Source organism: Eumetopias jubatus, unplaced genomic scaffold (assembly GCF_037043125.1).
Source record: "Eumetopias jubatus isolate StellerSeaLion01/CBP00866 unplaced genomic scaffold, mEumJub1_p1.0 scaffold_11, whole genome shotgun sequence".
NCBI classification, from domain to species: Eukaryota; Metazoa; Chordata; class Mammalia; order Carnivora; family Otariidae; genus Eumetopias; species Eumetopias jubatus.
This window is the reverse complement of record NW_028274817.1, coordinates 35,739,211-35,765,037: the sequence shown is the minus strand read 5'-3', so window position 1 is coordinate 35,765,037 and position 25,827 is coordinate 35,739,211. Positions and strand designations below refer to the sequence as shown.

The 25,827-nt window shown below is 43.1% G+C and overlaps 1 protein-coding gene across 5 annotated transcripts in view; it reads left to right on the top strand.

The window, feature by feature from the left end:
• The window catches only part of PAK3 (p21 (RAC1) activated kinase 3), an 87,452-nt gene that overhangs the window by 54,892 nt on the left and 6,733 nt on the right, over nt 1-25,827 (top strand). For all 5 annotated transcript variants that reach the window (XM_028092282.2, XM_028092281.2, XM_028092280.2 and 2 more), the window contains 5 exons: nt 7,635-7,683; nt 8,075-8,187; nt 10,794-10,911; nt 12,363-12,462; nt 12,979-13,175. In XM_028092282.2, the coding sequence (XP_027948083.1) occupies nt 7,635-7,683; nt 8,075-8,187; nt 10,794-10,911; nt 12,363-12,462; nt 12,979-13,175 (577 nt within the window). The remainder of the gene's footprint in view (nt 1-7,634; nt 7,684-8,074; nt 8,188-10,793; nt 10,912-12,362; nt 12,463-12,978; nt 13,176-25,827) is intronic.

Below are 25,827 nucleotides of genomic sequence, written 5' to 3'. Positions count from 1 at the left end.
AGAGCATTTCTTGAAATCGTTTTCCTCCTGCACTTAAAGATAACACGTTTGGCCAAAGGCTTTTTGTCTACCATCTGGATCTTTGCCGATCATATAATTCTATGGAATGATGATACGATCAATCCATCCATAATTTCGGACAAACCTTGTTTTATTTGTAAGCCTTCAGTCCTTGTCCTCTAAATTAGTTTTAGTTTTCAGGCTTCAGAAAGTAAATCTATCCTGTTAGGTATTTTTCAGACTTCTCTTGGCTACTCAGTGAGGAGCCCTCTTCTTCCTACGCCGACATGAAGTCCCCATATTGAAGATGAATAGTTTTGAAACTTGTTTCTTAAAGGACTCGATGAATAACAGCTTGTTTGGAGAACCCGACAAAGCAGTGTACAGCATGGAACTCGGGGATAAGTGCTGAGAATAAAACCTCTGACTTGTTTCTCTTTGTTCAAGAAACTATGGGCAAGAGCAGAAGTGGTGTCTAGTGTGCTTACAGCGGTGATTCGTCGGGTGGGACCACCCACCCCAAAAGTATTTGCTTCCTCATCGGATCTATTTTGGGCCATACAAGGTAGAGCACTCCTACAAGGCACTAAATAGATGTCGCCTGGGCTTTGTAACGGGCTTTGTGATGAAGGAGATTGGAAATACATTAGCATTTGTGAAGAACAATGTTTATAGAGCCATGGAAGATGCTCTTTGTTCTACTTAATGCTCTTAAATGCTCTGTGTTGTGTGCTGTCCCTTGCAAAGAAAGATGGTGCCACTCAATCAGCCACCATTAGCGGAGTTTGCACTTTGTTTTTTCCAGCCATAGTAATGAGCTTGTATTAAGCCGCCTGCCCCCCTTGCCTGTCTAGGCCCTCTTGAGACCAGTGGCACGCACTGTGAAACAGCTGCTTAGACTTCATGTTGGAGTGAGTCGTTGAGTTATCTGGCCTTTCCAAGGATTAAGGCCTGGAACAGTGGCCTCATTATCACTGGACTCTAACCCACTGAGCTCCCTGGCCCCACACCCATAATGTGTGACAGCTCCCTTAAAATTGAAGGACCGCAGGCGCTCTGGGGCAAGCCACACCCTAGCTAAAGAACAAAATCCCATGTTCCAATTTATCATCCCAGTAATTAAAGACCGGACCACATCCCGGTACTTCAAGAACATGCCTTTTATGTAATTTTATTTTATTTTTTTAATTTAGTGATATATTTTTTAAGAGGCAGATTACATAAAGGAAACCCTGGGGCCCTCTCTGAAAGAGTTACTGCATGCAGTGGGGACACTGTTCATCACCATTCCAGAAGCCCAGAGGGCATATGCCCCCACAGGATGCGTAGAGGCACGGTAGTATTGGACAATATGATATCCAGGTGTCTTTATGTCAAGTGCATTAATATAGCAAGATAAGGGCCTACAAAGTAGTAACCATATCTTAAATACTCAGCAGAACATAAAGTCCAGTCCTAAGAACTAATCCACTCTTGGCCACGTGAGCAAGCTTAGTTGAGTCAGGAAACAGAAGAGCCAGCTCCTAATGGTTATGCCAAAGGAGTCAACCGTACCGTGTCCAGGGATAAAATAAATGCCTTACCAAGGGGCACGTGGACTAAGTTAAGCAGGAAATGAGAGGCAGTATTCTAGGGAGGCACTTTATAGCACAGTAAATACAAACGTGGGCATTAGGAAGTGCCACGCTTGCACTTAGCATTGACGTAAAAATGCTAAAGGTCTGTAAGAGAAGGTGAAGCGGTAGTTAAGTGCAATGGGCCGTGGAGTCAGACTCACGCGGTTTTGAGTTCAGCTGCTGACAAACTGTGTAACCCTGGACAGGCTACTTTCCCATGTCCCCTTCCAGTATCTTCATTTGTCACATTGCATAGGGCGAGCCGTAAGTGAGCTCACCCATTTACAGAGAGCAGACAGAAAGGAAGGCATGTCCATAAACGAGACAGCCTTTTCTAGCAGCAGCGGCAGAAGGACGAGTAGATCTAAAACACAGCCATCCTCAATGTGGATTAAATCTCTGACTGTGACCTCATTAGCACCGGATTTATGCTTATAAAACCTTAAATGTGATTATCACCCTATCCTTCTGACTTCCTCACTCTTACTACCACGAGGCTTTCCTTTAGACCTCACCGAGCCCTCTCTGGTCCTCTCCCCCACTTCCCTTTTCTCTCAGCCTTTGAGCTTCCTCCTCGCCTCACTTGCCTGCCTTTCTTACCCTCCCGTAATCCACTTCGATGCTGAAATCGGAGTGATTTATAGAAATCGTAAGTCTTAACCGCGTTGCTGCCTTGGCAACTACTCATGATCGTGGCTTGACATTGGCTCTTAGCAGGAAACATCCAAACCTGATGAAGATTGCTGATAATTAAACGGACTCGTCTTGGGAGGAAAAGGGAGAAATAGTGAATTGTTTGTTTCTTTCTAGACACTTTAGGCTAGATGCCAGTGTTTCCATTTGAGTATTAAGTGCTTGGCCAGGTCAAAAAGAAATTGTTGATAAAGCAGCTAATGTGATGCCAAGAACCCAGCAGTACTCATCATGCTGTAATTGATGATGAGGCCCAACGGTTGAGCAATCTATTGGTTTAATATTCTTGAACCGTAGTGTAGGTTCACTGAAATATCTTTTGCTCAAAATTAGGAGGCTTTTGTTACTTACTAGCTGTGTCATCTTGGGGCACATTCCCCCTGCTCTCTTGGCTTCGGATGTCTCATCTGTGATGAGGTTAAACTGAATGATCTCTATTTTCCTTGGAGTCCTGATAAGGCATGGTTTCTTTCTACCATCAGAGTGACTGAGGGCTGGTATAAACAAAATCCCCATCATAAGCAAGTGTTCTCCCTCACAGCAATCTGGCTTCAATATAACTGGAATGGAGAGAAAATAAAGATCAATATAATTACGTGGCATAAAAATCAGATCGACAACGTTGACCATTTTAGCATACCAGCCCAATCTACTAGAGAATTGTGAGTTTTAACTTTCACATTTGTGAGTTTAATTCCTGCCAACCTTATGTCCTAAAGTGATACTGACTTCTTTTTTTTTTCATTAAAGTGATTGATTGATTTTGTAAAGATAGCCATTGACAAGGCCTGGTTTTTGGGGAATCAGTGTGACATGTTGTTGACTCAAAGATCATTTCTTTAGTAGACACTACTATGCTTCACTTACTACAAGGAGGTTGCTTCCCAGCTTCACCACCAAGGATCCTTTTAATTATTTGTCTTTAAGAACTCTGTGTTATGAGTAATTACAACTGTTAAGCAATATTTATTAAATAGTTGCTTACTTCTCAGACTCGGTTAAGGAAACAGTGTTTAACCACTGCTCAGAGCTTTTGATCAGTGAGCTATGCAATGTAATCAAAAGTTGGTATCATTCCGGCTAAAAAGAAGTGTATGTGATATTTTAATTAGCTCTGCCATAGGTAAATGTAAAATTTCTGTTAGGAATTTGGAAATCAAATATCTTGGAAACTCCCAGATGCTTAAAAGAAATTCCTCGTGAGCCACAGATTACAGTTTGGGAGCTTAATGCATATATTAGGGAACAGTCAACCTAATAATAATAAAATTGTAGTCTGTGGATAATGATGATGGTTGTTATTGCTCATACATATTGGCAATGTGTATATCAGAACTGTCTTTAACCACTGTATACATTTAATCCTTTATTCCTGAGCTACAGAGAGGTAAAATTACTTACCCAGGGACACGCAGCTAGGAACTGGTGGCATTTGAACCCGGGAAGGTTTGAGGAGTTGGGGATGAGGACTACTGTTCATAACCTATCAGTGGGCAAAGAGAGCACTTTGGTAAATGAATAAGAGAAGGAGAGGTGTTGACATTTATACTGGCAGAGTCTTAAATTGCTAGAATATGGGAAGGCGTCAGATCTGTGTGTGGGGAAACGTTTGAGGTGCCAAGATAGAGTTGGAGACAGGGCACTCTCCAGGTTAGCACCCAAGTTTGTGCATTTGAGTTGAGGATTCTGTGAAGGCTAGAAGTTGGGCCAACAAATAATGTGTTGGTCAGAGTGGTGAATTGCAAGTGGCCAACCTGTTTGGTGGGGGTGGAAGGGGGTGAGGGATGGGAAGTGGGGTAGAGGAGGATATCACCATTTTAAGGCTGGGAACAAGGGTTGAAGAAGGGGAATGGCTCGCACTAGACGATTACATATATGTGATAAGGTAGAAGAAGGGAGAGAGGAGAAAAGCTAATTTTTGAGTTAATAACTGATGTTCTACTAGAGTTTCAGGGCCTTTAAACCTCTGTGGAGTAGGGATTTGTGGCAATTCTATACCACAGAATGCCACAAAACCCAGGATATTGGGATTCCAGGGTAAGGACGTTAGCAATTTAAGACAATGAAATGTTGAGGGTGGTTGGGGGCCATAAACCCAAGGATTTGAAAGGTAAATCTCTGGAGATGATAAACACTAATCCCCTTTGCACTCCAAGTCAATCACAATTTTAGTCCCCGGGACAGTGCAAATGGGATTGGAGGTCGGGGACAGGGTGGTGAATAAGGGGGAGGCCGCCGGGGCAGAAATTTTGGGCCCCCCTTCCTAGCTTTAACTGGAACAGTTCCCATTTTATATGGAGGGTTTTTATATATGTTCTCGTCAGATAAAGGCGTTCCAAACTGAAAGAAAAAGGCAAACCCGCTAGAGGGGAAAAGGTTGTGGAACCTCTAAAAGGTGATCTAGTAGGGTCCCCTTTGGCCTTTGGCCTTTTTAGAAAAGAGGGACAGACACGAGCAAGGGTGTTTTGACTGAGAGATTGGGAAGGGCCAACACCTAGTAATCAGGCATTCTCTACTGTGAAACCAGTAACAGCAACAGATGATAATAGGATAAGGCAGTTATGAATCTCAGAGCTCCTGCAGCCGAAACACACGCGGGGTCCAGGTGATCTGTTCCTCTGAGCCCAGGGATCCTGAGTTCAGAAGGACCAATCACAGACTGGCCCCTGAAATCAGGAATGTCTGATAGCTTATTCCACGCGGGAAGTGTTTTATGTTGATTTAAGTAGAGGAAGACACGTTTCCTTCACAGAAAGGCAAGGTTTTACTGCAATCGCATGTTTGCTTGAAAAGACTTTTATTAAGTTATTTGTTCAGCAAATACTTAATGAGCACACACACACAAAATACTTCATGAGCACCAACCGCTGTGCTCTGAACCCAGAATCTCGAACGTACAAAATTGGGAGGCTGATTTGTTTAACATAAGCTTCCACCCTGAGGAGTTTCTGAAACTTGCAAGTCCTGCTTTAGGTGGTACCTGTAGAGTAAGGGTGATTTTTTTTTTTTTTTTTTAGTCTACTTCCAATGGATATTTAAATACCTACACAGAACGAAGAGAGCAGTAGAATTTGTAGATTGTACATCACGGAATTAAAGAACCTTAGAAATCGGGGTGCCTGGCTGGCTCAGTCGGTGGAGCATGGGACTCTGGATCTCGGGGTTGTGAGTTCAAGCCCCGTGTTGGGTGTGGAGCTTACGTAAAAAGAAATTAAAAAAAAAAAAAAGAACCTTAGAGATAAAGTGGCCCATTTGCTGTATTTTACAGGTCAGGGAGTCAGACAGACTTGGATTGTAAACTGTTTAACCTAGGGCAGGTCACTTAACCTCTCTGAGCCTCAGGTTCCTCATAGGTAATGTGGGGGTAATAGCAGTTGCCTTATAGAAATATGGTAAGGGTTACATAAGGTGATTTATATGAAGTTCTTAGTGCAGTGTCTAACATGCTCCATATTTTTTACTGTTATTGGGATCACTGTTTTCCGAGTCAAGGGAACTGAAGCCCAGAGAGGGGAAGTGACTGGCCCAAGGTCACACAGCTTGTTGACATTAGGACAAATATCAGAACTCAGATCTCTTTTAGTAGTCAAATACTCCTCATACTACCCCACTCATTTTACTCCTTTGGAGGAGGTAATGTAAACTTCCCAGGCTTGTGAGAAATATTTTGCTTCATCCAAGTAGAAGGAGAGAGAAGTATGGCAATGAAATGGCTGACATAGAATTCAAGGGACGCCTGAGTGGCTCAGTCGGTTAAGCGTCCAATTCTTGGTTTCAGTTCAGGTCATGATCTCAGTGTTGTGGGATTGAGTCCCACATCGGGCTCTGTGCTCAGTGGGGAGTCTGCTTGAGGTTCTCTCTATCTCCTTCTGCCCGCTCCTCCCTCTAAAATAAATAAATCTTTAAAAAAAAAAAAGAAAGAAAGAAAAGAATTCCTGGACCCAGAAAACGAAATAGCAAGGGATAAATGGAGAGCAAAGGAGAAACAATAGTTTCTAGAAATTTTAAATAGCAATATTGGAGCATTATAATGTCTGGTGAATTACAAGGACCGATCTCCATCCTTATTCCTTTATTCATCACAAACATTTCAGTGAAATTGATGAGGCTTTTCCTTTTTCTTGGGGATAGAGGTGAGGAGGTAGTTCGGAATGCATGTGTGTTTCACAGAACCTTACTGTGACTTCAGCCTCACTAAACAATTGCTATTTGCAAAAGCAAAGTACCCCTATAACTGAAGTTAGAATGGAAGTGTGAGTACTTCCAAGGCCTAACCAACAATAGATTTTTAAAGGATAGTGGGCTGGAAGGAAACCTCATAGTAGAAGCTGCTGAGAAATTTAGAAAAAGGAAAAAAAAACAGTGAAGTCATGTTGTCCATTGCTTTGTGTAGCTACAGCAATAGGTAAGTACAGCACCGAGTGTGATTGATTTGTTAGGTGAAAATATTCTTTTTTTTAGGTTATTTCTTTCTTTATTTATTTTTGAGAAAGACACAGCGAGAGAAGGAACACAAGCAGGGGGAGTGAGAGAGGGAGAAGCAGACTCCCCTTTGAGCAGGGAGCCTGATGTGGGGATCTATCCCAGGATGCCGAAATCGTGACCTGAGCCGAAGGCAGACATTTCCCTGACTGAGCCACCCAGGCGCCCCTAGGTGAAAATATTCTTCTTTTTTTTTTTAAGATTTTATTTATTTATTTGACAGAGAGAGAGACAGCGAGAGAGGGAACACAAGCAGGGGGAGTGGGAGAGGGAGAAGCAGGCTTCCCGCCGAGCAGGGAGCCCGATGCGGGGCTCTATCCCAGGACCCTGGGATCATGACCTGAGCCGAAGGCAGACGCTTAACGACTGAGCCACCCAGGCGCCCCTAGGTGAAAATATTCCTAAGAATTATAAATCTATGGGAAAAAAAGCTACTCTGTCCGTATGCCAAAAGGAAAGATTGATTTACACGGTTGCCTAAAAAAGAGATGATATATTCTTTCCTAAATGGTACTTCAGTTTAATCAGAGGACTGCAGTGTTGTTTGTTGCAACATCCAAGGAGTATTCAGAATATTCCAGGAGTTTCCTAAAAGGAGCAAAGCTATTTTACTCAGTTCATTACTGCAGAAAGTCTGACTGGAGTTCCTAGCCCACCAAAAGGGATACACTGAGACTGTCTCAGGTGTAATTATCACACAAAACAGTTGTCCCTTTGTTATTTCATCCTTGAATCTTAGGTTTGCCGATTTCCCTCTCCTAAAAATAATTACACCTTATTTCAAATAAAGTATATGGATAACACCTGGATTGCTTATTCATTTGATACCTTTCGCCTTCACAGGGCATCAGGTACTGTTTACACAGCGCTAGACATTGCCACAGGACAGGAGGTGAGTGCTCACATTCGATCCTGATTTTTACTGTCCCTTCATTCGTATCGGTCACATTTCTTCTTTGATGGCAGCTATGCCTTACAAAATGGGTGGCACTGGGTTGACGTAGGAATCGATTCCATCGATGTCCAAAGTTTCTGAAGTGGGTGGTTTACTTCTGATTGAGCAAAGAGAAGGGCATGAGTTTGCGGCGCTGAGAAAGAGGCTAGTAGGATAAAGAATGTTTATGCCTTACTCTGTGTACCAAAAAAAAAAACAACAACAACAACACCGAAAACACAGACACACACACACACAAACACACACACACACACACACACACACACAAAAACGAAACCATGGGTGTGTGTGTTTAATGACTCTAACTCATTCTTGCATTATCTTTCAGGTGGCCATAAAGCAGATGAACCTTCAACAGCAGCCCAAAAAGGAATTAATTATTAATGAAATTCTGGTCATGAGGGAAAATAAGAACCCCAATATTGTTAATTATTTAGATAGGTAAGTGTTTTCTCTCATTACATACCGGCTTTCTTTATGCGACGTCATTGGCTTGGCAAAGTATTTTATTTAGGATCTAGTCATGTAGCAACCATTCTACAAATACTTCTCAAGGGCTACAGAATAGGGAGTCTCGCATCTGTTGCTCAACGTTGCCCACCCATCAAACATTTGAAGACACATTTTATGGTTCTGCTTCTAAGCATGAACAGTTTGTGTAATTTCCTTTAGAGGAGCGTGACTCCGTGTTGGCAGGCAATAGACTGTTGCGTACAGGGGAGAGTCTCGGTGTTTTAAACCTTTCACCAAGTGTTTGGAGCCGGTACAATCTCTGGGTTTGTGAGTGAAGAAGGCTGGCTGCACCAGCCCCGCTTTAATGGGTGCTTTGTGATTAACTGACAGTGAGGTCTAGGGAATTGAGACTTTAATCTCAAACCTTTTTCCTGGACCAGGTAATTAATGTCTCTTTCATCAGTGGTATTAGCGGTGGGTTATAAATAGGCATTTAAAGACAGCGCTCACTCTTCACTTGTGGTTAACATCTGTCTCATTCAATTTCAGTAAGTGTTTGCTTAGCACCACTGTGCTGTGTACTCTGGGGGGATATAAAGGAAATAAGATGAGGTCTCCAACCTCGATGAGCTTAAAATCTTGCTTTCTGTGTTTTGTGCCAGGTGGACCAGAGGAAGAGGGGAAAGGGGGAGTAAAAAAAAAAAAGAGTCAAATTTTACGGCCGAAATCCGAGCTTCATAAAGTGCCACTTATGGGCTATCTGCAGTAAAGTGACTCCACTCTGCTTTTTTAATTTTGTAAAAATTGCCTTTGTAAAAAAAAAAAAATGTAGATTTCGCAGATGCTTTCTTTACTAATAAGCTAGAGCCTGTGAATGTTCATTTTTACCAGGCTGCCCAGGTGAATCTCAAGGGCACTGCAGTTTGAGCATCACTGGATAGAAAGTCTTGCTTCGTATTGATGTGGAACTTAGGGCAGGATGGAATCTTTGGGGTCATTCCATTCACCGTAATTCCTCTCTTGCTGAGCAGGGGGAAAGAGAGACCTGATCATGCTGCTAATGTGCCTTCAGTTGGTTTCAGATGTTTTGAATTTGCTCAGTTGTCGGGCTCTGGTGAACTTCCTCCCCATGTTTGATCACTTGGGAGTGTGTTCCTCAGTAACCACCTAAAGAAAATGGGCACATTGCTACTGACTTCTAATAGGACCACGACCTCAGCAAAGTACATCCATTGCAAACATGAGTCTCTTTGATTCTGAAACTGCTCGAAAGCATTTCAGCAGTTAATTCAGTAGAATCAAAAATAATGCTGAGATCTGAATAAATATCTTATAAATCCGTACTCCAGGGGCCAGTTCAGTCGAAGACGTCAACACAATGCCTCAAGTTATCCAAAATGGCTAGTCACTGATCCCATTCATTGCAAGAAGCTTTTACAGTGGAATGAGAGCCAGTATTCAGTCACCAGAGGCCTCCTTGCTCTTTTCCTTCCTCCATGGTATACAGTTAGGTCTGATGATCCTTTGGTTTTCACGCATATTCTCTTCTTTTTTTTTTATTTTATTTTATTATGTTAATCACCATAGATTACATCATTAGTTTTTGATGTAGTGTTTCATGATTCATTGTTTGCATATAACAACCAGTGCTCCCATGCAATACGTGCCCTCCTTAATACCCATCACCGGGCTAACCCCTCCCCCCAGCCCCCTCCCCTCTAGAACCCTCCGTTTGTTTCTCAGAGTCCATTGTCTCTCATGGTTCGTCTCCCCCTCCGATTCCCCCCCCTTCAATTTTCCCTTCCTACTATCTTCTTTTTTTTTTAACATATAATGTATTATTTGTTTATACATGTCTTTCTCTGACTTATTTCACTTAGCATAATACCCTCTAGTTCCATCCACATCATCGCAAATGGCAAGATTTTGGGGGTTTTAATGGCTGCATCATATTCCATGGTGTATATATACCACATCTTCTTTATCCATTCATCTGTTGATGGACATCTTGGCTCTTTCCATAGTTTGGCTACCATGGACATTGCTGATATAAACATTGGGATGCACGTAGCCCTTCGGATCCCTACATTTGTATCTTTGGGGTAAATACCCAGTAGTGCAAATGCTGGGTCATAGGGTAGCTCTATTTTCAACTTTTTGAGGAACCTCCGTACTACTGTTTTCCAGAGTGGCTGCACCGCTTGCATTCCCACCGACAGTGTAAGGAGGGTTCCCCTTTCTCCACATCCCCGCCAACATCTGTCGTTTCCTGACTTGTTAATTTTAGCCATTCTGACGGGTGTGAGGTGGTCTCTCACTGAGGTTTTGATTTGGATTTCCCTGATGCCAAGCGATGTTGAGCACTTTTTCATGTGTCTGTTGGCCATTTGGATGTCTTCTTTGGAAACATGTTTGCTCATATTCTCTTCTAATGCTAAGGAAGTTTCCTGTTATCCCCACCATTGATATTTTCCTCCCATTATAGAATATGGCCAAATGCAGACACTACCTGCAAACTACCTTCCTAAAGGGAATATAGAAGAGTCCCCACTTCCTTAGGCCTGAGTCAATGTCTTTTTATTCTCTTCTTGTAGCTACTTAGTGGGTGATGAACTATGGGTGGTCATGGAATACTTGGCTGGTGGCTCTCTGACTGATGTGGTCACAGAGACCTGTATGGATGAAGGCCAGATAGCAGCTGTCTGCAGAGAGGTAAGAAAATAGAGCGTTTCTAGCTGATGAGAATGCCAAAACTGGCAGTTCTTTATCTCTGATTATCCAGAATGCGTATGACATCGAAGTAATGATAGCACATCTTTTCTACGAAAAAATAAAACCAACTGGAGAACCTAACTTCAATTCAGATCCTTTCCTAATAGCACTTTCCATCCTCTCCCTTCCCAGCCTGTTATTTATTTTAGTCCCTTCGCTCTGAATCTTTTGAGTTCTATTACATCATTCACAAAGTGCCACCTCTAAGCCTGCATGTTGTAGTCTCAGCGAACATGGGAAACACTGATAGTGGCATGCAATTTTTTACATGATTTTTACACGATAATCATTTTGTCCTGCATGTGCAACAGGAGCCTTGTAAAATACAAACCATTATAACCCTGTCATTTTTGAGAAGGCAATTTAAGCGAGATCCTGCCTCCGCCCAGACAGTATTTGCTTTCCCAGGACAATCTGGACGTCCCTCCAAACCCTCCAGTACGTCTGAGTGCCTGCCTCTCGTCCCATAACGGTGTCATATCCCTAGTTTCATGCAAAACTGAGGACATTTTATCATATTTTTCTCGGTACTTGAAAACACACTCCTCTTTGGAATCTCATCTCGGACATGACCATCTACCCCATTCGTTGTGGTGAGGTTGTCTGCAGACGCAAGTAGGAACTCTGACCCACTGAAACTTGGAAACCAGTGACAGGAAGACAAAACCAAATAATTGTAGCTAGTCATTTTTTTTATTATTATTTTAAATCGTTCACTTAAACTTCCTCCTGCCTTGCTCTCTTCTCGTCCCCATTTCCTCCTGGCCAAGCATGTAGATGTATCCACCAAACACAGGTATTTTCTATTCATGCAATGAATCAAACTTCTAATATATGGGAGCCCATTCCACCCTGAGCCTGTGGTTTCCATGTTGCACGACGCAAAGCCATTTCCCAACAAGTGACTATAGCGACTTCATAGCCTAGAAGTGGTTCCCAACCACGGCTGTCCATCACAGGTAGCTTGGGGCACTCATTTTCAATGCAGATTCCTGGGTCCCCCTTCAGGCCTCCCGAATCAAATACCGTGGAGGCAGAAACTTACTGTGCCTGTTGTGTCGGACCAAGCCAAATCCACACCCTCCAGATGACTAGGTCAAAGCATGATTATTAATTGGTTCGTCTGGCTGTATTAAGGATTTAGTGCTATTTATCACACACACATCCCCACTCTTCATGTCCTAGTCTGACTCGGGAGCTTTTATAATGTATAATGCTGTTATAGCATTGATGTAAATGGTAACATGATTTCAAAATGATAAGACAACAGTAATCTCTTTCACATGACAATGTAAATTTATACCTTTGCCCCACATTTATCTAGAAACGAAACTTACATGGTTTTAAATTCTTTGCGATATAACTAGAACTTGTTTTTCTGATTTCAATAGTGCCTCCAAGCTCTGGACTTTTTGCACTCAAACCAAGTGATCCATAGAGACATAAAGAGTGACAATATTCTTCTTGGGATGGATGGCTCTGTTAAATTGAGTAGGTATTTTGGTTCAGATGGTGTTTGAAAGAGTATCATGGGATTTCTGCTCATTTCCTGTCTGTCTTGAGAAAAAAGTGGCTATTGAAAGTGATTGGTTTGAAAGCATTTAGAGCCCCATTTGAAGTAAAGAATTTTATTTTTCTAATGCCGTGTTCCTATAGATCGTGGCCAGATTCTGGGTGTTTAACATTTCAGAATTCCTAGGGACTGCCATCTGCTAGATGACAAATACCTAACTAGAAAACCGAAAGATCCTATAAGTTGGAGGGGACAGTAATGGGGAGGGAACCAGATTGAGGACTAGTAAAAATGACATCATGTTAATCGGTTATCTCAGACCCTTTTAAAATCAGGGCCACCAGAGGGATCAGGTAATGATGATTAGGAGCTAGGGAGTGGTGGAAGCTCTGTGTCGAATGGAGGAAGGGACAGCCATATGTGAAAGTGACCTATTGTGAAAAAAAAAATAAGAAGAAATTGAATTGATTGTAACTGGCTTTTCTTCCCCGCAGCTGATTTTGGGTTCTGCGCCCAGATCACCCCCGAGCAAAGTAAACGGAGCACTATGGTGGGAACTCCCTACTGGATGGCGCCTGAGGTTGTAACTCGAAAAGCTTATGGTCCGAAAGTTGATATCTGGTCTCTGGGGATTATGGCAATCGAAATGGTGGAAGGTGAACCCCCTTACCTTAATGAAAATCCACTCAGGGTAAGTCAGGAGAAAACTCAGGTACATCCTCCCTGGGAACGGGGCCAAGTGTCCTTTCTCATCTCTACTGAAAGGGGCCAGAATGGGCTCTTTCCTGGGACAAGTGACGTAGAAGCTCCAAGTTATGATTCTCAAAATTACTATGAGTTATTCTCAATATCTTCTAAGGTGTCCCAGCAGTTTTCCAAGTGCTTGAAGATCAGTATTTCTTTTTTTTTTTTTAAGATTTTATTTGTTTATTTGACAAAGAAAGAGACACAGCGAGAGCAGGAACACAAGCAGGGGGAGTGGGAGAGGGAGAGGCAGGCTTCCTGCGGAGCAGTGAGCCCGATGCGGGGCTCGATCCCAGGACCCCGGGATCATGACCTGAGCCGAAGGCAGACGCTTAATGACTGAGCCACTCAGGTGCCCCGAGATCAGTATTTCTAATGGCAGGGGTCTTTAAAATTCTTTAGTACAACTTTCTGCTGTTAAGAAATAAAAAAAATAAAATAAATTTTAAAAAAGGCATTTTTTTTTTAAGCAAGATATAGGAAGAAAAGTATTTTTATCATATGCCACGGTTAAATGATCTATCTAGGAAACATTTGCTTTATAATTACTTTAACAAAGTGAATAAATGCATTTCCAGAACACCTATAATTTTTAAATTAGATTTTGTCTCATTGTCAGTAATGATTTATTTAGCAGCAGTGGCTCGGTGGGTATTGAATGGAGCGCAGGATAGACACAGCGCCAGCCTGGTGGAGTCACAAACTTAATTAGACTGTCTAGTAGAAAATGAATGAAAATAGTTGGCGTTGGGTAACTCAGTTTGCTCTTGCAGAAACAGAGGTTTGATCCTTATATGGTCTTGTTACCTCTGCCAAGAGAGAAGCTCCATTTCGGAGCCTAACCCCACCATCTTTATTCGGAGATGAGCCATGGATCATGAGAGTAAAAGGCAAAGGAGTATGGAAGAAATGCTCGCTCAGCACAGGAGTGAGTCAGTAGCTCTTTTGTTGTGCATTGCCTAAGGGTGAGCCAGAAGCTGTGTTGTATACTTAAAGGGCATTCCACTTCCGAAAAAGGAAATCTGCACAGATTCAAATTCTACTCAGAACCCATGTAGCCTACCAGCGCCAACAGCATCTCGCATACTATCTGCATCATTACCACTGAGTCTAAAATTGAATTTTACCCTTAGTATAAAAAGAATTGGCCTTGGTCAATGGTTAAGTCTTTACACGGTCAGCTTATAAAATCCACATTCACACCAAATATATGTGGCTTTCTGTAGATGTCAAGCAACCTACAAACTCATTGTCTCGTTTTTGCTGTTGAACATTTTGTAATTGGGAGCTACAGCCCCCGTGTAGGGAGCGGGGGGCAGCCTCCTCGCCTCCTTCTATGTCCTCTCTGGCGCTTGGCCTCTTGTCTGAGTCCCTGTACTGATTAGGAAACAACAGAGAGGAGTGAATGCCCTAATGAATGCTACACGCTATTGCTCTGGTCTCGTGAAACAATCTGGAAGTGAGATGTGCACATTGATTAGCTGCCTGCAGGGCTGAGTGAAAAAGAAGGGGCATTTTCCCACCGTTTGTGGGTCAGCCCTCCACGAATTTAATCAAGCCCACCCCTGACCTGTGGACCGAGCGCATCAGGATAATTACTGGGGCTTATCCTTATTGTTTAACCACCTTTACCCATTAAGAAATAGCAGTGAAAGAACACATCAGGCCTCTTGTTTCGCTGGATTTCCTCCTCTAAGTCTTCGGAGTTTGGAGGCACTAAACGGATTACGGCTATTTTGCTTTCTGCCTTCTAATGAGTAATTTACAACCTGCAAAATTTAAGGATTACATAAATGGCACTGTAAAGCAACTGGTCTCAGTAATGCATTTATTACCTTCTTCAGTTCCCCAATTACAATTGATCGCTCTTTAGCTGGGCTGTTAATTGTTAGAAAAAAGGAAACAAGTTTTAATCTTTATAGGCATCTTCTAGCCTAGGATTAGAACTCATAATGAACAGCTTGTCTCTTAGAATCCACGGCCTTGTATCTAAACAAGTACTTGCAGATTAACAAGCCGCCCGGTTCAGGAAGCCTACATTAAGGCTATAACAAAAAGACCTGTCAGAAAGACCACCCTGTTGAATTCCACTGATAAGGACTTAGTCTAACTTTGCTCATTACTTTCCATGTGTGATCAACCTCCAATGACGCAATCAATCAACAAGTCCGTATTGAGCCAGCCCTCTCCCTCTCTGCTAGGTGCCACAAGTACTTTCTTAGTTTTGATTTCAGAGATGTTGCCCTCGTGTTCGCTTAAAGAAAACACAGCATCTCAGGCCATACGCCCTTATTTGGGATTTGAAAAATGTAGTCACCGAAACCATGGAGGGAATGGAAAGAAAACGATCTAACAGGAGCCTGTAAGGAGCCTTTATTTTCTTGGATCCTGGTGACCAGGCTATGTGTGGGGGATTGGAAAATTGCAGAGCTTCAGGAGAGGTAGAAAAGAGAGGTAGGTTAGTCCTTCTTTCCTTGAAATCCTTCCAATACTACCATCCACTCATCCCTTTGGTCTTTGAGGAGGAAAGTGGGAATTACATAGAAGGAATACAGCATGGGTGGAATAGAGGGTAGCACGTTGTTGTGAAAAAATTTGGCCCCTGTAGTCAGGTGGATCTAGCGTGTCCCAGCTCCACAACCTACAAGCTCTGTAGTGACTTTCCTTAAGTCACTTAAAACCTTTATAAACCTCTTTCCTTTGTATAAAATGAGGATACCTGTCTTGCAGAGTGTGAAAACTAAATAAAATAATGCATGTAAGTCACCAAGCACAGTGTCTAGCTCATTGTAGGAAATACGTATATACATATTGTGTGTGTGTGTGTACAGAGAGAGACATTATATGAATAGAAAGGTGAGAAAGGAAAAAGAAAGGATCCTTAGAGTGCTTTTTCCACATTCATAAAGGGAGATTGGATTCCCCACTTCTGCAAAAACTTCCCCTTCACACTGGCTACACTCTGATCCCCGCAAAGAGTAGAGGGCTCTACAGGGTCCAGTAAAATTACAGTGAACAGGTAACACTGAACAGGACAGGTTAAAGGTGCAGATGGGCTATATCTTTGAAGGCCGTTTGCCTTTAATTGTGGGTTTTTTTTTTTTTTTGGCATGTGTCTTTGTTGTGTCCGTTGCAACCAAGCAAGCCCTTTGTGAATGTTGCCAAGTTAACATATCATTCATGCAAGGAATTAGCTACTCGACCCCCTCCCCAGTTATAAAGTGGTTGGGATTTTTTTAATGTAAATTGCTCTGTGCTAATTGACCTAATTTATTCATAAAATGCCTTTTAAAGGTCATAGAGTTATTAACTGTCCTGATGTTATGAGGTTGGTACCCTTCCAGAGACAGAGAAGAGACAAGCTTCTACCCGTCCCCCACTGCCTGAAGTCTTTGCACTCAACGTGATTGGCCTTAAACATGTTGTTCTGTGGCCCGTGGACATTTTTAGTGCGGTCTCCAATAATAAAGTGCCTTGTTCTTTCTATTTGCCAAAGTGACCGGGGTTAAAATCGAACGTCCCCTGTGGATACACAAATCAGTGTCAGCGTTCTGCTCATCTCCCCAACTTTTTTGTTAATTGGAGATATGTTCTCTAAAACCTGTGATTATAATGACCTGATTCTAAATAAAGAGGTACAATCATCTCCATAAAGCACATCTTGGGTTTGTTTTTCTCAGCACCAAAAGAGTGCCTCTTTATGAACTTTGCATTCACAGGTAATTGGGCTGTTCTTGTCAATGGGTTTTGATGGAATCTAGCATCTGTGAAATGTCTCCATGACATCCAGTTGAAGTTCCTCCTGGACTGTGGGTGGAGCCCTTTTTTATGTGTACTTTTCCAAACCTTTATCCTACTTGAAATGAACGTTCAATGTTGTCTTTCAGCCCTCACTTTAAACATCGACGAAACAGTAGCAAACATTGGCTATTTGGAAGACAGTTCTTGGTATTAATAAGAGACCTCTGAATGCTCAAAACACTAGTATAGTGTGTAAACCACTGATCCTGTACCAGTGGGTCTACTCCTTGGTTGTGCGTTGGAATCACTTGCGGAGCTTTAAGAAACAATGATGCCAGGTTCCCACACCAAGGACTAAACTAGAAACAAAGCTCTGTGGCAAGCCCTTTCTAGAACCCTATCTAAACTGGAGAACAAGTCTTCATCAGCCCTCTTTGAGCATGGTTGTTGAACCAAAAAAGAGTACACTCTTATTCGGTCCACATTTCTCCATTTCATATTTCACTGATTATATATATATATATATAATCACTCTGTCGAAGCCTTGTTGAAATCCTGATGCACTCTACAGTGCACTCTACGGCATTCTCTGGCTTAGCAGTCCAGGAACACTATCAAAAAAGAAATGGCATTAGCTCAGCAGGTACACTCATGATATGCCGTTTCTTTTCCAATTTTACTTCTCCTAAAAAATAGAGTTGATCGTTAAATGTGCAAGCCACTAAGTACATAGCACATATTGGTGATAATAAAGCTATCAGTCTGACTACCCATGATTAGGAGTGCATCTCCTGTATGGCCGGAGAGAAGGGAGGGCAGGAATCTAAAATCATCAGCCCTCAGTGTTGTCTGCACTGTGAGGCTTCTTAGTCTCCCTTTATGCACACTTAAAGCACTACACAAATATTTTTTTTTTTTTTTTTTACTATCGAACTAAGGGAATTCTGGTTAGTTTATATGTCTAGAAAAGGGAGTTAAGCAGAAGGGAATCTCTAGCAACTAAAAAACAGCAACTAAGGGCCAGAGTGTTTCTAGCTCCTCCAACCACTGGAACCTGTGTTGTGGATTGGAATGTCTGGGTTTGATGGCGCGTGCTCATTTGGAATTAAAGTCAGACATAAACTTCCTGAGCGCCAGAGAAGCAAGCATACTTTGCTAGCACTCAGTCAATATTGTTTTGAATGTATTTCAGGAAGAGCTGGGAGCAGTCCCTTCTTTTTCCGTAAACCACTATGGAACAGCAAGGTTTATTGATGGTTTGTTGACACTCCTCCTACTTTAAGGGCAAACCTATGCCTGAGAGGAGGGGGCTGTTGGGACAACTGCAACTAAAATAATTATAGAACAGGAACAGGGTTTCTTTTTAATCAGAAAAAAAAATATTGCCTGTCAAAGGATAGACAACTCTTAAGAATCATTGGTTGTCAGGAATTTAGCAAAGGAAAATGGGACCTAGCCATAGGAAAGCTGCAAGTCTCATTTAGATTGTAATTCAGAAGCAGACAGCTCAAACCGGTGAGTTACAACCCAGAAGACAGCCAAAGAAGAAATTGATTCCACAGCAAGCTAAAACCTGAGACTCTGACCAGGCAAAGAGGAGGGAAAGAAAGGTTAAAAATGGGGTGACCAGGGGCCTACTGTTGGCCAAGACTGATATGCCCTTATCCTAATATCATCTTATCATTCCTCAGTATCCTTAAAGCATAACTTGGGAGTAAGCCAAGGATGCATAGGCCTATTGCCCTAATGGGTACCAGACCTAGAACTAAGTAGTTAGGTCCCTCAAAATCAGAGTCCCTTCTAAATAGACAAATCATGGAGTATGATGATGGGCATCTGCCTAGTGAAATGCCCACTGGCATGCTTGATCCTATGGCCTTTTAAGTCTGTGTTTTTGCAAAGGAAAAACGGACTTCCCCAAGAAAATCCAGGTTCTCTTGATAACTAAAGATCATTTCTGACTTTTGTCATCATTTGGAACTATACTTTTGCCAACTTGGTTGCAGCATCATTTTAGAAGGCCCTTTGCATTCGGGTAAAAGGATACTCAGAGATGTCTTACCTGAGCCTCTCAGCAGAGAAAGTTTAACTTGATGAAGGCAGTCTTACCTCTGTAGCTGGGAGAGGCAAAGGGCTAACATCATCCGAAGAACTGGGCTGATCATTTTGCTGCTTCTTGGTCCTTCCTCCCTCCCTTCCTTCCCTCCCTCCTTCTACCCTTTTCCTCCAAGTCTTCCTCTTCTTCTTTTTCCTCCTCCCCTTCTCCTTCTCCATCCCCTTCTCCTTCCATAAGGAGTTGCCCCAGTGCTTAGATGGCAAAATTCATCATCGCTTTTCACCCAGGAGTGGCCAATAAATGTGAGAGGATGAGACAAACAGCTTTCTAGTGTCTCTACCGGCTGTACACATTATGTGACTTACCGAGCGAATCCTGTTCCCAGGTCTGCCGGTCAGGAACTCCATGACCTTGCACAGGTTACTTCTTGCTGGGCCTCCATCTCCTTAGCACTTCAAACAAGTGGAAGTTGATGAGATTATTGGTCGTCAGTGGACTTCACAAGGCCCTAGAATTCTTTGGAGCTCCTTGAGCTTTTAAGGGCCCAAGGGGGAGGTCACGTGGCTCTTGGTTCCACCAACACAGGGCCTCTTTCATTTGTTTTCTGTATTGGGCTTCCACCTGAGCGTTACTTAAATAAAAGGAGAAACTCATGGGTCCCTTATTCTGTGTTCTTAGGCTGTAGATAGGCTCCAGCCTTCCTTGACTACCAGAAGAGCTGTGGTTTGAGTGGGTGTTGGCTTTAGGAGTGCTTTCGCGGAAGTGATCTCCAGGAAATAGCTCAGAGATGTCTCTCTCATCACCTCCCAACTAAATCTGTGTCCCATAAAGAAGGAAGATCCCCCTTTTCCTACCAAGCAAAGACACTTGATCAGGATGGGACTGAAACCTGCTGCAGTGGGGACCGGGCTGCCCCACTCTGACAGGACTCTTAGGGAGAAACCTAGAAAAAGCACCACGGTGATAGAAATGCTACAGGGATCCATAATCTCCACCACACTCTGGGGTGTGAGGGGAAGAATCAATTCTATGTTATCGGGTGCAGCGCTTTTCACCTGACAAACTGCTTATAAAGTAGCAGTTTAAACCAGTTTATGTGAGCAGTCTAATGCATGACTCACAGATCATGCCACAGTCGGGCCATTTTGATCCTAATACGGTCATTTGGAAAAGCCCCAAAGAATCAGGGAGTTGATCCCTGCCTGCTCTCATATTCTGAAGTGAGATATGAGCAAATGTGTAGTGTTCAGTGGTACCTTAGAACCAGAAATTTGATGTGGGTTGAAGAGAAAATGGGAGGTGAAGAAGTTGGCGTATCAAAACTGTAAGCAATGCTTTGAGAAATTTTATGTGGAAAGACCAGAGAAATGGGGCAGTAGCAGCAGAATGGGACCTAGGATCAGGTGCTCTTGGCCTCCCCGATTCTTTAGCCTTTGTCTTCATTTCCCTTCCTCGGTGTCCCACCAGCCACCTTCTCTCCCCATTGTCATTTGGCTCCTGTCCTTGCCCTGTGTTCATCTCCCCCTGTTTCTCGCAGCTTTTCTCCTCCGCCTCCGGCTCCATTTTGCTTCACTTCTTGTCTGTGTCTTTGCCTACCCCCATTCCCACTTCTAGATCCCGTCTGGTTCTCAACCTTGGGTTGCTGCTCGGGCTGCCCAGGGTTTCGTCCTGAGCACACATCACCTGCTCCGTGTCTCTTGACAAGCACTATTAATCCTGAGAGATTAGAATGAGCACACCCATTGTCAGAGTCATCTGGTCTTTATTTTCTAGCCATGGCCAGTCCTTGATGCTTGAAGGGAGCGCTCTAAAGCTAGGCCGACACCTAATCAGTCAGTGGTTCCTAATTACTTTTTGCCATCAACCGGTAAGGGGAGAGATCTGTAATAGGTTCATTTTAAATGACTTTTTAAGGATTAAACAACAACAAGCACTACAACCACCACCCCCCACCATGTTTTGGTGACAGATGAGAACTACTATGCAAGACAAGTAGGGAACAAAATTACCCCATGTTGCTTATTCAGTTATCACACTGGACTGTTGGAATAAATAAGTCAACGTATGGAAGAAAACTTAGTTATAATATAGTCACTTCTTTTTGCACATTTGGTCCCATTCACTTTCTTCTTAGAAAGGAAGAAATGTAAGGAAGGAAGGAAGAAAAGAAAGAAAGAAGCATTAGGGCCTTTCATGAAATCCATAAACACATCAGAGGCGGTAGTATGCTCTGGCCTTTGACCTCTGAAATCCCAGGTCATGAGTAAACTAAGCCATAAGGTGTCAAGTCACTCGTTGCCAAATCACTCTCGTAAAACACTCAAAGGTAGTTGGAAATTCTAAAATGAGAAAGGAACCAGGACAACAGGAGGTTGCAGGCAACAACCAGAGTACGAGCTGCTTAGAAACTCTCAACACAGATATAGACCCCAGGGAATATAGTGTGAAACCCTCTAACTGGGGACCTGCCCTTGTTCCCCATTTCTAAACAAGTGGAGAACGACTGACCTCAAGAGGGTCTGTTTCCTCTATACAGGTAGAGGTGAAGTTGCTGACTGTGCCTCATTTCTTGAAGAGCCTTTGTCTACCTCTGGTAGGAGAATTCCTTCCTCAGATACTGGGAACAGTGTGAGGTGGTATTTGCAGCGGTCAAGAGCACGGACTCACATTCCCGGGATTCATTGCTAGCTGAGTGATACTGGACAAGTTATATTAGTCCCACAGCCCTCATTCCCTTCATCTGTCCATTGGGGGCCATAATCAAGTCCACCTCAGGGGGTTGTTGTGTGAATTAAGCCACCTGATAGGAATCACTGAATAAATGTTAGCTTTTAATACTTTCCATGGACATAGTATTTATAGAGATACTGAGACACAGATGAATAGCCCTCTTGGTCTTCTAGTTCAGTTAGATTGTTTTTTAAATTTTTGTTGGCTAGGTTGGGAGCCTGTTCACCATGTATAACATAATTTCCAGAGGAAAATGTGTTTTGGGTCCCAAATATTCAACTTAGAAATGTTTGTACCACACCCTATTGTCTTTGTAAATTGAGTCTTTATATTGGTGCCGGAGCCTCTCATGGTTACTAACACATCGCCATGTTAAGTCTTCTGGTTTGTTTTCTAGCATCTTCATCTTTATAAAGTATTATAATGAACTTAAGTCACAAACTGAAGCTTTTTAATTAAATGGTTAGTCCTGTTGCAAAACTGCCTTAATGAAAATTTATTGGGCACATATGGATTGTTCGGGAGCCTCCTTGGAGAAATGTGGTAACTTCTCAGATGATTGCATTGATCCTTTTTAACTGAGGAGATTGCCAATGAGGTCAATTGAATTATTCCTTCAACCGGGTAGAATAGTTTTCTCTGAGGACTTAGGTAAATTTTAGTTGCACATTGGGGTCAGTGAAAACTATGATGTTTAGGTGTGATTGCCAAGAGATTTAGAGTTATTATTAAGAATTCCAGAACATCAGGGGTGCCTGGGTGGCTCAGTCGGCTGAGCATCTGACTCTTGGTTTCAGCTCAGGTCATGATCTCAGGGTTGTGAGTTCGAGCCCTGAGTCAGGCTCCACGCTCAGCAGGGAGCCTTCTGAAGAGTCTCTCTCTCTCCCTGCCCCTCCTGCTCATGTGAGCTCTCTCTCTCTCTCAAATAAATGAATAAAATCTAAAAAAAAAATTTCAGAACATCAGAAATTTACAGGTAATGTGTATGTCAACATGAAGAAAGCCACCATTTTTGGCCCCAAGGTGGACTTTCCAACATTATAAACAAGGACAGTAGGTCCCAGGGCCTGCATTGCCTCACTGGGGGAATCAAACAGACCTTGTTTAATGATGTAGCAAAAGATTAATCAAGAGCGCCTTCTCTGTGTAAGATCAGAGGAGACTCCATTTCTGAACTATGTTTCAAGTTCCAGAGACTATCATTCTCTCACCTTTCTGGGTTTGCCGGCCCAGCAGATTACCATGTTGCGGCCATCTTTTTCCAGTTTTCCCTCCCTTTGATACCATCCTTTTCTATACTCTGTTCCTGGCGCTCTTTTCCTTCCGCCACACTGATGGGCGGGTCATCAGAAGTTACCACGTGCCAGGCCTCTGCCACTCAGAAAAGGTGCTTTGCTCATTCTCGGTGTATCTTCTTCTTTTTTTTTTCTTCTGTGTGTCTTCTTATCTGTTTAATAGTTCCCTTTAGGTTCTGAGCTGTAATACTTCGTGTATATCCAAATCTGTGATAGTCCCAGCTCAGTGAAATTGATTCCAGCATTTTGGTTCTCATTTCATTCAGCAGCAAAAACATTTACTGGGCACCGGTTTGGGGCCAGAGGTGCCCATGACACAATTCCTACCTTCACAGGCCAGCAAGGCAAGCCTGGAAACAAGCAACAGGTGTTCACAATACAATGTGAAAATGAATGTCTGAACTAAACAGCTATGGTGGCTCAAAGGAGGGAGCGGCTAACTCGATCTGCAGGGTAACCCACACTCCCAGTTTGCTTGGCTTCACTACTAAAGCCTGGAACAGTCCCCAGAAAACCAAGGTGTTGGTCACCCTCTGTGTCTGGGAGAGATGGAGAAGCCTTTAAAGGGGAAATGCCATGTGAACTAGAGCTTAAAGGGCAAAGAGAAGTTCACCAGGCATTTCAGGGAAATGGGGCCAGCGTGGTAGGCAGATTTAATAGGAGAGTGAAATTGGCTGTGGTATGTGAGCTTTGGCCAATGTATGTCCCTAGGTGGGGCAGGGGAAGAAGGGCACACACCGAGGACAACAGAGGTGGCCAGGGGCCCAATCACGGAGGACCATGCATGCCACGCCCGGGGATCATGACTGTGTCCTGTGGACCACTGGTTTTCAGACGACCGTAGCGAGCCATTGGTTCAAATGAAGCCTTGCTCAGAAGCAGAGAGAAATAGAGAAAAAAAAGAAAAATGTCTCTGATTGAAATAAATAAGTGTAGGCACAGGCTCCCAGAGTCTTTACAGTGTATCTCCCTGCCCTGCCTCTTTTCCTTCTTGGCTGCCCTGGAGGGGAATTTTGGGGGAGTCCAGTAGGAAAACCACATGCATGGGTCACAGGGGCTGGGGGTGGGGGGTGCCAACAAAGAGCTCTTCTAACAGCCAGCTCATTCTCTTTGAGTTTTTTCCCTAACTCAGATAAAACCCAAATGTGATCCCTCACTCAATCTCTTTTCCCTCGATCTTTCCTCATGTACGACTTGACTTTGTTAGTAAAAGCCTTTTTGTGGTGACTGTTGTATTGGCTGCAACTGTATTTGTCTCCCATTAGCAGGGCAGAGGGTAGCAATTTTCTTTTTACAAAGATAGTACCCAGCTTACACACAGGACGTGTTCCAAAAGTTCATTTTTAAGTTAATCATTTGGAACTCAGAGTGCATTTTCCCATAGAAACAGCATTATGCGTGGTGAGTACGTTCCCAGGCCATCCCACAAAGGCCAGTTTAGCCCCTAATATAACTGAAAGTGTGGATTTTTTGCAATGGAATTTAGTTGGAAATAATACTGTTGCAATTAAAAAGAAAACAATAGCTGGAAAAAAATCGTCTGGGTTTTTGTTTCCCTCAAGGGGTAGGACTTGATGAAAAGCAGGTTTAATCCTCGGAAGACAGACATAGATGAGGAGTTCTGTGTAAGTTTGGCTGGCACAACTTCTTACATTTATTTTTTCAGTAGTGTTTTGGAGGGTTTTTTTTTTTTTTTTTAAATAATAAAAGCTGTCGTGTCCGTTGTAGAAAATTTGGAAAATCGAAAAATGTTTGAAAACTGAAGTCACGAGTCATCTTTCCAGCCAGAGAGAACCACTGTGAACATATCGGTGTGTTTTCCTTTCGACCTTCTCCTGAGTACGTGTAGTTTTTCATCGAACCAGCAGTTAACAGAAATACTGTTTGATATTTTACAAGGTTCTTCGGAATGATCTAGTGTTGAGTACAAGGCAGTCTTGCGGTTTGACACCTAGGTTGGGGGGCGAGGGTGTTGGAAGCAAATCGGCACCAATCAACGGGGAGAGGGTCCTCTTGTTAGGCTACCAACTGAGGCCCCCCGCACCCCCCAGCAAACACCAGAGTCATTTTTTTTAATGTTTTGTTTATTTATTCACGAGAGAGAGAGAGAGAGAGAGAGGCAGAGGGAGAAGCACGCTCCCCGCCTAGAACGGAGCCTGATGCGGGACTCGATCCCAGGATCCTGGGATCATGACCTGAGCCGAAAGCAGACGCTTAACCATCTGAGCCACCCAGGTGCCCCAGAGTCGTTCTTTTGGTAGAAATTTGGAAAAGGACATCCGTTCTCTGTGAAGTGCTGTAGAGGTTCATGGCACTGGCTCTTTACGCTGATTCCCCCATCAGATCACAGAGCTTTCTGCTCCTGTGCTCCTGTGTATCGCCAGCCCTACTCAGGCTGCACAACTATGATGAAGGTCATTTGTAAATTCCTAAGTGGAATGGAAAGAGGGGCATGCATTTCCTGAGGTAATGAGGCGTGAGCTAAAGAGAGGTGAGGAGGATTATGCGTACTCATGAGGAATGAGATTACGTGGAGGGGAATGTATTGAGCCACAATGGTGAAAGAAAGGTGGGGAAATGAAAGCACGTAGGCATGCAGGCAGACCCAGGGAGCGTGGAAAAGGAGAAAAGAGGGGTGTGTGTGTGTGTGTGTGCACGCAGGCACACACATGCGTGCTTAGGACCAGGCCTGGCTGCAGAGCAGATAAAAAAGCAAGCAAAGGACAGTGAGCGTGGCAGAATTGTGGCCCGCGGAAATAAGACAGTTTTAAGAGGAG